We start from the raw sequence: 16,274 nt of genomic DNA, 5'->3' as shown, positions 1-16,274 counted from the left end.
GGTCTCTGAGGATCTGGATGTATGGACACAAACGTGGCTTATGCATAGTCCCTTTTTTTTTTTTTTTTTTTTAAATGTATATTCTCCAAAGCCCCTTGTGGAGCAAATCCTTAAAGGAGCCAGGTTGCAAAATTGAAGTGATCTGATTGGCCCAGGTTTGTGGACCTCAAGGTAATAAAGCAGGGAGAACTGGTTTTTCTCAGATAAGTGGTGTTTAGTGCAGGTAATGCACAAGAATCCTGCTCTGTTTTGTCATACAGCTTGGCCATTGAAACGGCATGTTTGTCTAGGAAACAAGTTGATGTCTTTTCTTAGAGGCTCAAACAATCCATTTCCTTATGTCTGGTTGTGGAGGACTTTTCAGGTTTGGTGCTTGAGGAAAGGTGTCAGTGGCTTCAGTATTGACCATTCTACAGGAAGGTCTGGAGAAGGGCCTGGCACTTAATTATGGCAAGGTACATTTTCTAACTATTGCCTGCTACAGGGAAGGTTTTCAAGACTTATTGTTCATGGTTCATCCAAACATTTTGCATTCCCTAAAGGGGGTAAAACATATCTGTCCATCCAGGATGGCAGTGGTTCCCTCACGTAATCTGAATTTTGGTTTAGGTCCCTGAATATGGCCCTTTTTTGAACCCCTTCAGGAGGTGTCTGTGAAGGATCTGACTTGTGACAGTATAAATGATACGGGGGCACTTTCCTGTAGAGCCTTTTCTGAAGTTCATGGAAGAAGCCGTTTAAATCTGCACAATCCTATCTGTCTTGCCTAAGGTGACTTCACAATTTAATCACAGCTAGATAGTTTTCCTTTCTTCCTTCCTTCAAAAAAAAGAATCCTTGGGAGAGGCAGTTAAGGATCTCCACTGGCGGGATGTTCATAGGGTCCTTCTGTGACATTTGAAAGTGACTAATTTCCTTTATGAAATCGATTCAATGTTTTCAACCTTTTTCGTGGCCAAAGAATGGGGGAGGCAGCTTCTAAGACTTCAGTAGTTCTCTGGATAAAGAAAGGATTCTGCTCAGTGTATATTGCTAATGGTCTACCTTTTCCCAGAGGTCTTAGAGCTCATTTGATTAGAGTTCTAGCCTCTTTGTGGGCAGAGTTTTGGTTCGTTTTTTGTTTTGTTTTTTCCCATTGGAGATCTGCAATGTGTCTACTTGGGCATTCTTTTACTAAGCATTATCGTCTGTTTGTTCGAACCAGATAGGATACTGCATTTTGGCTTGGAGGTTTTGAGAGGCTAGCAGGATCCAGTTGAGTTTGAGGGGTGGTTTTGGTACAGTCCACTTGTCTGAACTGGTCAGGCAAAATGATTAGGAAGAAGAAATTGAGTGCTGTTAGGCCAGTCCAGTACTCTCCCAGACTGCAGATGGATTTGCTTTATCTGTAGGGATCTATAGGTTCTGACTGTTTTCTAAGTGTCTAGTTGAATCCAGTGTTTTATAGGTTACAGCATGCAGGTCTCTGAACTTGTTAGCAAGTCTCCCAGGTTTCAGGGATTGCCGCTGCCACTGCTGTTGTGAAGATCTGTGATGTTGGGGGGGGGGGGGATTTTGTGTTATGCTCCCCTACCAGCAGATGGAGACATAATCTATTGCCTGGACTAGTCAGGCAGGATTCAAAGAAAGGAAATTAGCAGATAAGACTACATTTCTTTTCTCTTTGAGTGAGTTATAATTAAACTTAAAGGCTGACATCAAATGACAGTCCTGCAGTTGCTTTCAGGGCAAGGAAAGCAAGGCTATCAGCCCATAGCTTATACAGCCATGTCCTCATATTAATGTAAAACCTGTGATATGTCATTATGCTTGCTTAACCCCGAATGAAATGTGGAATAACTCTCTCTTCTCTATTCAAGGAGCTGAAGATGCAGAAAGCCCAGCAAGGTCCCTGTGCTTCCCAGCTATCATGTGGCTCCAGCTCCCTTGCACCCAGCCAGAACCAGAAACAGTACAGCTTTTACAAGGCCATCCTAGTTTCACAGACTGGGAACTGCAGGGTGATGGCATACTGTGAGCAGATAAGCTGCCTTGTTGTGTCGCAGCCCTCCCCGCAGGCCACACTCATCCCTGGTAAGACAGTAAGGACATAACTTAAGCCTATACATTCTTTACAAGAAATACAAATAACTAGAGTATTACTTTTAAAGACTATTTTATTTTATAACATTTTTATACTGCTTATCCTAGGGGCACAAAGCAGAAATGCAACGGTAATAAAACTAACAAAATCGTAACCCAGACTCTCAACAATTCATAAAATCTAATCCAAATTAAAGAAAAATCAACATGTTTACATGCAAAGGAAGTAAAATTTCTGCTCTAATCAAAGGACAAGAACCTTTAAAATACATGTGGTAAACCATGTTTACAAAAGACCACAAAATTAATATTTTGAAGACCAACTTAGACTTGGCAAAATACAGAGCAAAATTAGGGTATAGAGGGAACAATCTGAGGATATATATGATATATATATGATATATATCTCATATATATATCATATATATATCAATCCCTTCCTGTCCCTCATGCTCAGAGCAAACAGGATGAAAAGCAAATAACCCATGAACTCTTTTTAAAAACAGAAAGGGAGACCCAAGAGGAAAAAAAAACAGAGGTGATTCCTCAAGTGACCAAAAGAAATATTCAGCTGACAAACTGCGCTTCCCCACTAGGGATGATCAGCAACAAAAGAGCAGGCGTCCAACACCAAGGCATAAAGTAACAAATAAATAAGTCCAACATTCTCAAAAAAGGAGGCGAGACACCCAACTACCAGCTGCATGTCAGATCCCTGAAACCGAGCCTGCCAAGGTCAAGCCTTCCGTCAAGCCTTCCCAGACATCTAATGCTACCTAATCAAGTCTTTTAACCCAAATCATGGGTTATCTCACTGTTTTTCCTATTACGATTTTTTCAACTGTACCTTAATTTTGGAGCTCTTTCATCTTTTGTATTTATACTGTACTCACACTCCATTTACTCTATCTCTCTTATATTTATTTTCTATATAATATTTATTACTATATTACTATGTTTAATTGGTTATCTATTCTATTTGTTCCATCATTATTGTTATTGTTCTATTGTTACCTGTTTTATTGTTCAACTGTTCTATGTAAAGCCCACTACTCTTTTTGGGCATCTAAAAGTTGTATGTAAACCGGACTGATTTGTAGTTCCTACAAGAACTTCGGTCTATAAAAATTAAAAATAAATAAATAAATAAATATGCTGAAAAAATTACAAACCTTAGGTAGAGAATTATATGAAAAAATTGACAAATTAGTCTGCATCACAACAATATTTGAATCTGGGCTGTATCAGAAACATAAGAGCCAATGCAGCAGATGCTAGTACAGACAACATTGCGGGGATATAGAAGAACATGCCATACTGGGTCAGACCAAGTGTCCATCAAGCCCAGCATCCTGTCTCCAACAGTGGCCAATCCAGGCCACAAGAACCTGGCAAGTTCCCAAAAACTAAATCTATCCCATGTTACTGTTGCTAGTAATTAGTCAATTAATAGCAAGTCAATTAATAGCAAGAAATGGACTTCTCCTCCAAGAACTTATCCAATCCTTTTTTAAACCCAGCTACACTAACTGCACTAATCACATCCCCTGGCAACAAGTTCCAGAGTTTAATTGTGCATTGAGTGAAAAAGAACTTTCTCCAATTAGTTTTAAATGTGCCACATGCTAACTTCATGGAGTGCCCCCTAGTCCTTCTGTTATCCAAAAGAGTAAATAACCAATTCACATTTACCCGTTCTAGACCTCTCATGATTTTTAAACACCTCTATCATATTCCCCCCTCAGCTGTCTCTTCTCCAAGCTGAATAGTCCTAACCTCTTTAGTCTTTCCTCATAGTGGAGCTGTTCCATCCCCTTTATCATTTTGGTCGCCCTTCTCTATCGTAACTATATCTTTTTTTTTTTTTTAAATGCGGTGACCAGAACTGCACACAGTATTCAAGATGCGGTCTCACCATGGAGCAATACAGAGGCATTATGACATTTTCCGTTTCATTCAGTTCCCTTTCTAATAATTCCCAACTTTGTTTGCTTTTTTGACTGCCGCAGCACACTGAACAGACTATTCAATGTGTTATCCACTATGACGCCTAGATCTTTCTTGGGTGGTAGGTTCCATATTAGGAGCTAACATTGTATAACTATAGCATGGGTTATTTTTCCCTATATGCATCACCTTACTAGCAACGGTAACATAGAATAGACTTAGTTTTTGGGTATTTGCCAGGTTCTTATGGCCTGGATTGGCCACTGTTGGAAACAGGATGCTGGGCTTGATGGACCCTTGGCCTGACCCAGTATGGCATGTTCTTATCCACATTAAATTTCATCTGCCATTTGCATTCCAGTCTCACAAAGTCCTCCTGCAATTTATCACATTCCGCTTGTGATTTAACTACTCTGAATAATTTTGTATCATCTGCAAATTTGATTACTTCACTTGTCGTATTCCATTCCAGATCATTTATAAATATATTGAAAAACACAGGTCCCAATACAGATCCCTGAGGCACTCCACTGCCCACTCCCCTCCACTGAGAAAATTGTCCATTTAATCCTACTGTTTTCTCTCTTTTAGCCAGTTTGTAATCCACGAAAGAACATTGCCACCTATCCCATGACTTTTTTTACTTTTCCTAGAAGCCTGTCATGAGCAACTTTGTCAAATGCCTTCTGAAAATCCAAATACCCTACATCTACAGATTCTCCTTTATCTACATGTTTGTTTATTCCTTCAAAAAAGTGAAGCAGATGTGTGAGGCAAGACTTGCCTTGGGTAAAGCCATGCTGATATTAAACATAACTACCCATAATGTAGTCCCTAAATCTGGGTCAGCCACATCCCCAGCAAATTATCTCTGGCTGGTTTCCGCGGATCCTTAGAAGTGGAAAGGATGTTGCCAGAAAGAGATGCGTATATTGCTGCCATTCTCCTCTATGGGAAGGGATTAGCTTCTTTCAGTTTCAGCCATTGTGTGCTTTTTTTTTTTTGACAGATCTTAAGGCCATGTGCATGGATTTCTTATCACAATATGTGGCTCTATTGTGGAAGATCTGAAATATATCTGAAACAGAATGCCCAGGAAGATTTGGGGCAGTATTTTCCACCGGTAGAGCCAGGGACTGTCTATCTAGAGTTGGATACACTCTGGTGTGCTTCTCAGGCAAAGGGGTAGCATCCATGATAATGGTTCAGCGGTTTCTCTGGAGGTGCCTCTCTGACAGTCCTTTCAGGGTCAGCTCTTCTTGACTGAAGAGCTGGAGAGGTTGGCAAAGACAGGGGGCAACTCTTAATGTTCTGCCGTGGAGTAATTTTCCTTTAAATCAGTGACAGGTGGTAAGGCAGGCTCTGACTCCTCTGGAGCAATACAGTGAGTGCTAGGGGTTCTTATTTTAGGTTACAGCGATAGGTGGCCGTTTATGTCACTTCTCTTTCAGATTTGAACCCAAATTACAGTGGACCAATGGATTCAGGAGTTAATAAGAAATGGTTATATTCTGTAGTTCACCAATTATAATTCAACTTTCCCTGTACGTACCCGGATCAGTCCAGACTCCTGGGTTTTGCCTCCCCTCCAGCAGATGGAGACAGAGAGGTTTTAACAGACTCTGTCCTAATCTCCAAGGTGCCACAGTCCGTCAGTATTTCTCTGTCTCCAGCATCTGTTCTGTGTTAGTTGTTCCTTAAAAAAAAAAGTGAATAGGCAGATTTGAAACAGGGACATTGTTTGAATTAGGTTGTCTCTTTAAAAAGAAACAAACCAAAAAAAAAGTACACCACTACTTGAAGAGTATTCCTTTTAGCCTCCCAGGGGGTTGCCAGGTCCTGAGGGGACCATTCCCCCTGGTGTTAGAGGCAGCAGAGGCTAGGGGTCGAGGGCCCTATTGCCTAGTGAGTGCCACTTTGGGGGTGATACCGGGGAGCCCAGCTCACTCACCCTAGGAGGACCAGGAACCACTGAGGCAAGTTTTGGGGAAAAAAAAAATCTTTGCTTTGTGTGCTGCTTTAGAAATGCCGTAGAGAGCAGTTTGTCAGGTCTGCGGCTCAGCGCATGCGCAGCTTTCACACGACGGCCTTTTCTCATCGGGGGGGGGGGGGGGGAACCTCCGCTTCGGCCGGGGATGACAAGAGAGCGCTCGCACAGCTTCCACAAGGGTGCAGAGACCACAGGCTCCTTCTCCTGATCCGTTCCCACTAAGCGCAGGAACGGAAGCCATTTTAAACTCCTTTAGGGCTGCCATGCGGGCCATGGTGGGGGAGGGGATTCTCCCACCACCATTATCCCCGCAGCAAATGGCCCCCGGGGGGGGGGGGAGGTGAACACAAAGGCAAGATGTGGCAGCGGTAGAGGACAGCCCCGAGGGGGTGACTGACTCCTCCTCCTCGTCCTCATTCTCTTCTGAGTTTCTTCTTCATAAGGCCAGGAAAACAGTGAAGAAGCAGGCTAGGGAGAAAATGTTGTGTGATCTGCCCATTGCAAAGGCTCTGAAGCGGTCCAAGACTACAGGGAGTGCTGGGTCATTTAAAGGTTAAGTGCCCCTTACGTTCTGTGGCCCACCATGCAGGCAGACCTTGAGGCATGCCCCGCCTGTTCAAGGGTATTCCTAGTGGGGACCCTGATGACAAACAAAGAGCAAGATCCCTTGGAAGTGTTATGGTTACGTGTGTTTTGGTGGATCCTTGGGTGCTGTGGAGATGACCATGCCCACGGGGAGGAGCCCCGTGAGGAGCCACAGCACTGGGCTAGACTTGTACCACACAAAACACAAATAGTTCTTTATTAGACAGCTGGAAGAGAGCCACCAGGTGGCAGTAGTGAAGCAGTTCGTAGTTGCAGTCTCAGGGACCTCAGCAGAGGGGGAGCCTTTCTCTCCTAGATGACGTCAGGAGGTTCCGCAGCAGGTCTCCCAGTGAGGAGATACTGTGGATGAGATGGACTGAGATTTAAAGTACTCACTAGGTGTTTGCTGTAGATATGCGATTCCACCAGGTATGTTGTAGAAGGTAGAGGCACCGAGGCAGGGAGAGCAGGCCCTCGAGGAGCGAGTACCTATTCCCTGTAAGGCACCTGAAATAAAGCAGAGGACCCCCAAGGAGCAGGTACCCAGGTTAGTAGTTACCCCAAAGGGCAAAGCAGTGACTGGTCCTGCACAAGAATCTGACTCTATTCTCTTACAGTCTGACCCTTGAGAGGGCTCGCCTGATGAAACTACTATTCTGTGGTGGTATTTGCCTCCTTACTCCGCGTTCAGAAGTTCTCTAAGTCCATAGTATATATGCGGGTCTGGAGAATATTTGAGGCCTGGCGTGAGGAACGCAGTGTCCCCGTTCAGGTGGTCAAAATCCCACTTATTCTGGATTTTTTGCAGGATGGCTTGAATAAAGGTTTGACCCTTAATTCATTGAAAGTGCAAGTAGCCGCTCTGACCTGTTTCAGGGGTGAGGTAAACGGAATCGCCCTGTCAGCTCATCCAGACGTGGCCCATTTTCTGAAAGGGGTGAAGCACCTTTGGCCACTCCTACGGTGGTCGGTTGCCTTGTGGAGTCTTAATCTAGTTTTGGAACTTTTGGCAGAGCCCTCCTTTCAGCCGCTGTGCAATCTTTCCTTCATTTATTAATCTTGAAAACCGTGTTCCTGCTGGCTGTATACTTGGCACATCGCATTTTTGAACTGCAGGCATTTTGTCAGGAACCATTCCTCCAGATGACTTCACGAGCATTACAGCTTTGTACCATTCCATCCTTCTTGCCCAAGGTAATCTTGGAGTTTCATTTGAATCAGTCCATTTCGTTGCCTTCCCTAGATAAGCACAGGGCCACGGAGGAATACTGCCTCTTCCGAAATTTTAATGTTGTAGACTTTTGATGCGGTATCTGTTAGTTTCAGAACCAGTCCAAAAGACACACTGCCTGTTTGTTCTTCATGGTGGAAGGAAGCAGGGCAAACCAGTTTCATGGGCTACCATAGCTCGCTGGAATAAGGAGTTGGTCACGGGAGCGTATCTGGAGGCAGGAAAGCCATTACCTTCTCAGGTTAAAGCTTCCAGCAGGGCTCAGGCAGCCTCATAGGCGGAAGTTAGACTGCTGTCACCCATCGATATCTGCCAAGCGACAACATGATTGTGCACCTTCTCCAGGTTTTGTCACCTTGACATACAGGCCCGAGAAGATGCAGCCTTGGTAAGGGTGGTATTAACCGGACCACGGGCAGCCTCCAGACCCGATCAGGAGTAGCTTTTGTACATCCCGTTGGTCCTGAGTCCATCTGGCTACACACTAAGAAATGGAGAAATTACTTACCTGATAATTTCATTTTCCTTACTGTAGACAGATGAACTCAGCATCCTGCCCCCGGCTGCCCAAGAACGGTGCCAAGGATTTGCCCGTGGAGTGGATATTGATTCCAAGAAATTAGTCAACCAGTCCCTAGATCAGGGCATCTATAATCTTACTGGAGCTCTGTGTATGGTTGAGTACAGTTACGATTATCCATTTTTAATCAAGTTTTTTCAATATTATGTCCACAGTGGTTTTTGAAGAGATTACTGAAGGGCTGAAGTCACTACAAGGGTAATCTAGAGTGATGTCAGCTTTGAAACCTGACTCCGTCTCTGTCTGCTGGCAGGGGAGCACAACCCATTGGTCCTGAGTCCATCTGTCTACACTAAAGAAAACAAAATTATCAGGTAAGTTATTTCTCCATTCTTTTTGTTTAACATTCTGGAAAGATCACTGGTGTTTCCTCAGATTTGTGGTCTTAAGTTGCTATTTTCAGTTTGTCGCTAACCTTTGGGCTAACAGAACCAATACCCTTCTTCAAGATGAATATGGTATTGGCTACGATACTGCATGAAAAAGAGTTTTTGCTATACCCTTCTTTGGTTGATTGGCTGATTAGAGCAATCTATTTAGGAGAGATTTCCACTTCTTAGCAAGAGGTCCAGTAGTTGCTGGGTTTGGGACAGATTGTCATTTTCTTTCCAAAACCAATCTTCAATTCTTACTCACTGGTTTTCCAGGGAACTAGCTGTTGACAGTCATCTGGGTTTCCACCTCACAAGATGTTCCTATGCCAGAGTCCTAGGTTTCACTTGTATCTGGATTAATCTGTCTGATGGTTTGGCCCTTTTTTTTTTTGTTTTTAATTTTATTTTTATTAATTTTCAGCTTATACAAGTAAGATAATCCTTACTATAAGTAAATGAAGATAGCATATCAATGAAAACACAAAAAGAAATTAACATTCTCTGAAAATACGACATAGATGTGCTTTTCCTATTCAAGTAAACTTAAATGAAACAAAGGGGCACATATATTTAAGGGAGATGAAAGGTAACCTTACAAGAAATCGGCTTAACGTGGCACAGGCAACCCTTTACTTATGAATCTTCTGATCTAGGGATTGCCAGGAGACAAAAAACATAAACTCCTAGCATTAATAAGGGATTTGAGTTGTTCCGGGAGGAAGAAAACGAAGCACTCATTTTGGGAACGAATGATATACTTGCAGGGATATCATAGAACAAAAGAAAACCCCAAAGCAACAATCTGTTTTTTAAAAAAAAAACCCAAAGCAACAATCTGTTAATTAAAAAAAAAATAGTGGAAAGTGTTCTAAACATCAAAATCACAGAACATATAGAAAGACATGGTTTAATGGAACAAAGTCAGCATGGCTTTACCCAAGGGAAGTCTTGCCTCACAAATCTGCTTCACCTTTTTGAAGGAGTTAATAAACATGTGGATAAAGGTGAACCGGTAGATATAGTATACTTCGATTTTCAGAAGGCGTTTGACAAAGTTCCTCATGAGAGGCTTCTAGGAAAAGTAAAAAGTCATGGGATAGGTGGCGATGTCCTTTCGTGGATTGCAAACTGGCTAAAAGACAGGAAACAGAGAGTAGGATTAAATGGACAATTTTCTCAGTGGAAGGGAGTGGACAGTGGAGTGCCTCAGGGATCTGTATTGGGACCCTTACTGTTCAATATATTTATAAATGATCTGGAAAGAAATACGATGAGTGAGATAATCAAATTTGCAGATGACACAAAATTGTTCAGAGTAGTTAAATCACAAGCAGATTGTGATAAATTGAAGGAAGACCTTGTGAGACTGGAAAATTGGGCATCGAAATGGCAGATGAAATTTAATGTGGATAAGTGCAAGGTGATGCACATAGGGAAAAATAACCCATGCTATAATTACACAATGTTGGGTTCCATATTAGGTGCTACAACCCAAGAAAGAGATCTAGGTGTCATAGTGGATAACACATTGAAATCGTCGGCACAGTGTGCTGCGGCAGTCAAAAAAGCAAACAGAATGTTGGGAATTATTAGAAAGGGAATGGTGAATAAAACGGAAAATGTCATAATGCCTCTGTATTGCTCCATGGTGAGACCGCACCTTGAATACTGTGTACATTTCTGGTCGCCGCATCTCAAAAAAGATATAATTGCGATGGAGAAGGTACAGAGAAGGGCTACCAAAATGATAAGGGGAATGGAACAACTCCCCTATGAGGAAAGACTAAATAGGTTAAGACTTTTCAGCTTGGAGAAGAGACTACTGAGGGGGGATATGATAGAGGTGTTTAAAATCATGAGAGGTCTAGAACGGGTAGATGTGAATCGGTTATTTACTCTTTCGGATAGTAGAAAGACTAGGGGGCACTCCATGAAGTTAGCATGTGGCACATTTAAAACTAATCGGAGAAAGTTCTTTTTTACTCAATGCACAATTAAACTCTGGAATTTGTTGCCAGAGGATGTGGTTAGTGCAGTTAGTATAGCTGTGTTTAAAAAAGGATTGGATAAGTTCTTGGAGGAGAAGTCCATTACCTGCTATTAAGTTCACTTAGAGAATAGCCACTGCCATTAGCAATGGTTACATGGAATAGACTTAGTTTTTGGGTACTTGCCAGGTTCTTGTGGCCTGGATTGGCCACTGTTGGAAACAGGATGCTGGGCTTGATGGACCCTTGGTCTGACCCAGTATGGCATTTTCTTATGTTCTTATGTTCTTAATGTGAGGAAATCCCGTCTCCTGGGTAGCTCTGGCAAAGTCTGGGTATATATGGATTTCTTGCCCATAAAAGCTATCAGTAATATTCTTAAAATACCTTCTCATTACCTCACTTAATTCCTTTTCTGAAATAAATGAGACTAAGAGTAACACGTTTGATTATTTCATCCTTAGAATCTTCCAGGAATTGAGTTAGGTTTTCTAACACTTCAGGATGGTTACGAAGAACTCTATAACAAAGACCGGCAAAAAATACAGCTTATTTATACAGGGAATTTGACTATCTTCAAATTTTAAGATCTCTTGAAAATATCTTTTCAAGGTAATATAGGAATCCTCCCTCACCACCATTGGAAAATTTAAGAAACCAAAATTCAAATGGCTTGTAAAATTCTCCAGGTTTTCTAACCTGCGTGAGGTATTAGTAAAATCTTTCACCATTTTCACATTGCACATTTGAATTTTAGTATAGAGGACTCCATTGACTCTAATTGAGCTTTGACAGTATTACTTTGTCCTTCTACCTTAAATTCCAGAGTTTCTATTTTAGTAGATAATTTCTCCACTTTTGCCTGTTGATCCCTTAAGGAACAGCCGAATCCAGCTACTAGGTCTCAGAGCGCTTCGAAAGTCACCACTACTGGCTTAGGAGGGAGATAGAGCAACTCACCCCCCAGTCGCAGAACGGTGGGCTCCACCTCCGCTAGTTCTTCTGCCGAACCAAATGCAGCTCCCCCGATAGCTCCCAACCTCTCCATCGGGTCGAAGTAGATGGAAATAGTCCTAAATCCGCAGCACCTGGAACCTCAGACAAGCAGGGAGGAGCTGAAGGTGGCGGCGAATCTACTCCATTCAGGCCCCCACCTCCCGTGGTCGCAGCGACAATGTCATCAGTCTGCGCCAGAGCCAAGAGTGAAGGGTTAACCCTCCCAGGATCCAGCGGTGCTCGAAGATACGGAAGACTCTCTGTGACCTCCCCAGGTAGTTCTGATGCTTCCACACCGAGAACCACAGCGGGGCTATGCTCCCCCCTAATGGTGCCATTCTGGGCATGTAGGAGGTGATTAGGCGTTTGTCCAGAGGGAATGCAGTGTCGGGGGAAGACACACACTTTCCTCTTTATTTTGGAGGGCATCTTCAAGAAATTAGATATTCCGAGGAGAACGCTGACCTGCGGCCCAACTCACGCTGCCATCTTGCCCGCACAGCTCCGGTTTGGCCCTTTTAAAGGGCATGTTTTAGTGAGGAATGGCTTGATTTTTAGATTTATTTTTTTTTTTGGACATACCCTACTGCTTTTTATTGGTTACTGCAGGAGCCCAGCTTCTTTCACTAAGCACAATAAAACCAGCCTTAGATTTTTCTTCCTGATACTGTGGAGTAGTGTATATTCACCTTACCCAAATCTGCTCCAGTGGGCCACAGTTAGAACTGAAAACAAGGACTCTACATAGTCCAAGGCGCACAAGTTTTGCCTTTTTCATGTCATGTAAATTTTAATAACCAATGTTGATTGAGAACTGGAAAATGTAAAATTTAAACTCCAACATTTCTTCAGATTGTAACTGTTGTCTGTCTTTTCACTTGCAGGCTGTGGAGTAAAGATGATCAGTGCTGCCAACATGAAGAGCAGCCAATATGTGCCAATCCACAGCAAACAGATTCGTGGGCTGGCATTTAGTCACCGGTCGGATGGGCTGCTGCTTTCTGCAGCCTTGGACAGTACTGTCAAACTCACTAGGTATGCGACAAATGGGTCCTCATGATTTATCTATATCCTTCCAGTGTCCTTCAATTTACATTCCCTGTACATACCTGGATCAGTCCAGACTCCTGGGTTCTGTCCACTCACCAGCAGATGGAGGCAGAAAAAGTTCCAACTGACTCCGCCCCTTCCGTGAGATGCACCTACAGTACATCAGTATTTTTCTGCCTCCAGCAGATGGTGGCGGTGCAAAACCTACAGTCAGGATTTTAGTCAGTTTTGAAAAATACAGACAAAATAGATATTTTTGTTCATAAAATGTATCTTTTTCTTTTAAGTATTTCTTATTTTACTTTACTTAAAAAAAAAAGAAGTTTTTTGTTTTTTTTTCTGGAAGCAGGGCAAGTGGAGACTAGCCTCCCCTCCCAGGGAGTTGGCAGGTCCTGAGGGGACCATCCTCCCTGGTATTTGAGGCTTTTGGCTTTAGGAGTTGAGATCCCTTGGCTTCAGTTTGCTGCAGCTTTTGGGGTGATATCGGGGAGCCCGGTTGACTCACCCCGCGGAGCAGAGGACCCAGCTTCTTTCAGGTCATATAAAAAAAAAAGTTATTTATAGCCTTTTTACTTTGCCGGTCGGACTCTCCGTAACCTCTTTAGCTGCTTTGGGCGGTCGGCAGGCTTTTTTCTTTCGCTTTCGTTTTCTCCTCAGCCAACTCTTTTTTTTTTTTTTTTTTTTTTTCACAAATGCCATGCGGTCTGGCCTGCCACGCATATGGAGACGTGCGGGCTAAAGTCTCTTGCGATGGCTTATGCTCCTCCTGCCTCCCCGGGGGGAGGGATCTCTAGGGGTAGCTGGGGGCTTTATTTCTTCCTCGCTCCGTCGCTCTCTCAGACCAGGATGCCCGCGGTCTTTCTGCTGCAGCCTCCTTCCCATTTCCTGCTTCATCTGAAGCTATTTCTGGCTCTGTTCAAGCTTCTCCGCTCGCAGCGGAGGGGTTTCTCCTCCTGCTCTTTCTCCACAGCAATTAGCCTCTAGGGAGGTGGTTGTTTTGCTAAATCAGCTGCTGCTGCTGCTGCTGAGGAGAGTCCTGAGGGGACTTCAGGCTCCTCCTCTTCGTTTTCTTCCGACTTTATTATGTTTTTACATAAAGCTTGTAAGGCCAGAAAGTCCTCAAAAAAGAATTCTGAGGGTATTTCTTTTTCAGTACCACTGTCTCAAAAAGCAGCTTCTAAACTGAACAAATCCTCGTGGGGGATGGATGTTCCCAAGCTTAAACGCTCTCTTAGGACTACGGTGTCTCGGTGTTGTCCGTCGCTGCTTGACGCCCTCACTCCGCCCTCTTTACCTCTGTGGCGACTCCCTCCGGGTCTGATGGACGGCTGGCTGCCACGGCGTCTCCATGCCATCTCCCTCCGGTGTCCCCGGACCGGCGTTGCAGATCCGCCATGTTGCCTGATGACCTAGGGCGCGCACGCGAGCGCTCTGAAGTACCAGCAAGGGCGCGAACCTCAGGGGCGTCCCCCTGAGATGATGTCATCCACGTCCAATATAAGGTCTCTAATTCACTATCTGAGTTAGCAAGGAGAGGATTCGGATATGGATTCGGCTAAGTTTCCTCCAAGCTACTCTGCCTCCTCGGACTTACCAGAGGTACCCGCTCCTCGGGGGCCTCGCTCTTTTCTTTACTTTCAGATTACAGATAGGAACCGGTACTCGCTCCTCGAGGGCCCATGTTCCTGGACACTCTGAAGATTCTCTACTGCCTGGAAGCTATCGCTGCTACAAACAACTGTGAGTTATCATCGCTCTCTCAGAGCTTTCCCTGGAACCAGGTACTCGCTCCTTGAGGGCCTAAACCTTTCCAGCTCCTGAGCTTCATTGAGACCTTATGTGAGTTTTATCATCTAGTTCTGTTCATGAACCTTGTCTACTCTACCTACTCACTTTCTACAGTTTCTCAACAGCTCAGCCATCCTGGATCGCAGTTCCAGTGCCTGAGGGACTACAGCCCTGCTGGGCATATCAGCTCACTACTGCCACCTCTGGTGGTTTCCAAAACCTGTTTAATAAAAGAACTAATGTGTGTCTGTCTCCATACTCAAGCCTAGCTGGTGGTCCCTCTCGGGGTATCCTCCCGGGGGTGTAGTCAACTGCCACTGGCCCAGGGATTCACCACTACTGTCTCAGATTCATAATAGGGTTCTCCATGAGGAGTTAGCAGTCTAACAGATTGCTACTCCCAGCATAGCGGAATATACAGAATCTGAGACACTACAAGATAGCTGACTCCTTCTTAGGAGCCATTCATTCTGATTGCTCCTCTCATCTAACGCCCAGCTTTCTTAATAGATTTACATCAGATTGCTACTCCTTAGCAGAATTCCAACAGATATATTACAGATTGCTAACTCCTTAAGGAGATATATTACACTCGGCACTTACCTGACATTTTTTCTGATACCTCAGTCAGACCAGGGGGACCCATGCGACATTCCTCCTCAGGACCCTGATTCTGCTGCTGGTCAAGATCCCTTGCCCTCTCAGGGTCCTCATGTGGTAAAGGCGATGATCTTAAGGTGGTCCGCCTCTTTAGGAAGGATGAGCTGCTTCCTCTCATTCCTGCGATTCTTGAGGAGTTGGTAATTGATTCCTCGCTAGAGGATTCTCGTATGGGTTCAATTGACCCTGTCATGGTTGGTCTTCGTGATCCCACTCTGTTTTTAGCTTTTCATCTTTCAGTCACAGACTTATTATTTCGCGAATGGGACACCCCTGACTTGGGATTAAAGGTCAGCAAGGCCATGAATAAGCTATATCCTCTGCTTGAGGATGCTTTGGACCTTTTGCGTGTTCCCAAGGTTGATGCAGTGGTCTCTGTTGTTACCCAAAAGACTACAATCCCGGTTACCAGTACTACAGTTCTCAAAGATCTTCAGGATCGAAAGCTAGAGGTTCAACTTTAAAAGATTTTTGAAGTTTCGGCTCTTGGAGTCTGAGCTGCTATGTGCAGTAGTTTTGCTTTAAGAGCAGGACTCTGCTGGGTTCAGCTCCTGCAGAATAATTCTTCTCTTTCTGAGTCCTAGGCTATTCAAGCTGGGCGTTTGGAAGCCGCTGTTGCTTACAATGCTGATGCTCTTTATGATTTGTTATGTATCTCAGCCAGATCAATGGTTTCGGCTGTCTCTGCCCGCAGACTTCTCTGGTTAAGACATTGTCTGCGGATGTCTCTTCAAAAGCTCAATTGGGATCTTTACCCTTTAAGGGTAAACTTCTCTTTGGGAAGGATCTTGAGGACTTGATTCGTTCCTTAGGAGAAAATAAGGTACATCATCTGCCTGAGGATAGGCCCAAGACAAGGGGATCATTATCTTCCAGATCCTGTTTACGAGGAAACCGCAGGTTTCGCTCCTCCCGCTCTTCAGGTTCTTCTTTTCGGCAACAGCCTGCTAAACAGCAATCTTGGCCTCAATCCTTTCGAGGATGTCGTTATGGGAGACCTGGT

The 16,274-nt window shown here is 44.0% G+C and overlaps 1 protein-coding gene across 2 annotated transcripts in view; it reads left to right on the top strand.

The window, feature by feature from the left end:
- RFWD3 (ring finger and WD repeat domain 3) overlaps positions 1–16,274 on the top strand; it is a 173,294-nt gene that overhangs the window by 99,965 nt on the left and 57,055 nt on the right. For both annotated transcript variants that reach the window (XM_029608897.1, XM_029608898.1), the window contains 2 exons: positions 1,860–2,073; positions 12,658–12,808. In XM_029608897.1, coding sequence (XP_029464757.1) covers positions 1,860–2,073; positions 12,658–12,808 — 365 coding nt within the window. The remainder of the gene's footprint in view (positions 1–1,859; positions 2,074–12,657; positions 12,809–16,274) is intronic.

Source organism: Rhinatrema bivittatum, chromosome 7 (assembly GCF_901001135.1).
Source record: "Rhinatrema bivittatum chromosome 7, aRhiBiv1.1, whole genome shotgun sequence".
NCBI lineage: Eukaryota > Metazoa > Chordata > Amphibia > Gymnophiona > Rhinatrematidae > Rhinatrema > Rhinatrema bivittatum.
This window is presented reverse-complemented; position numbering and strand designations above follow the sequence as displayed.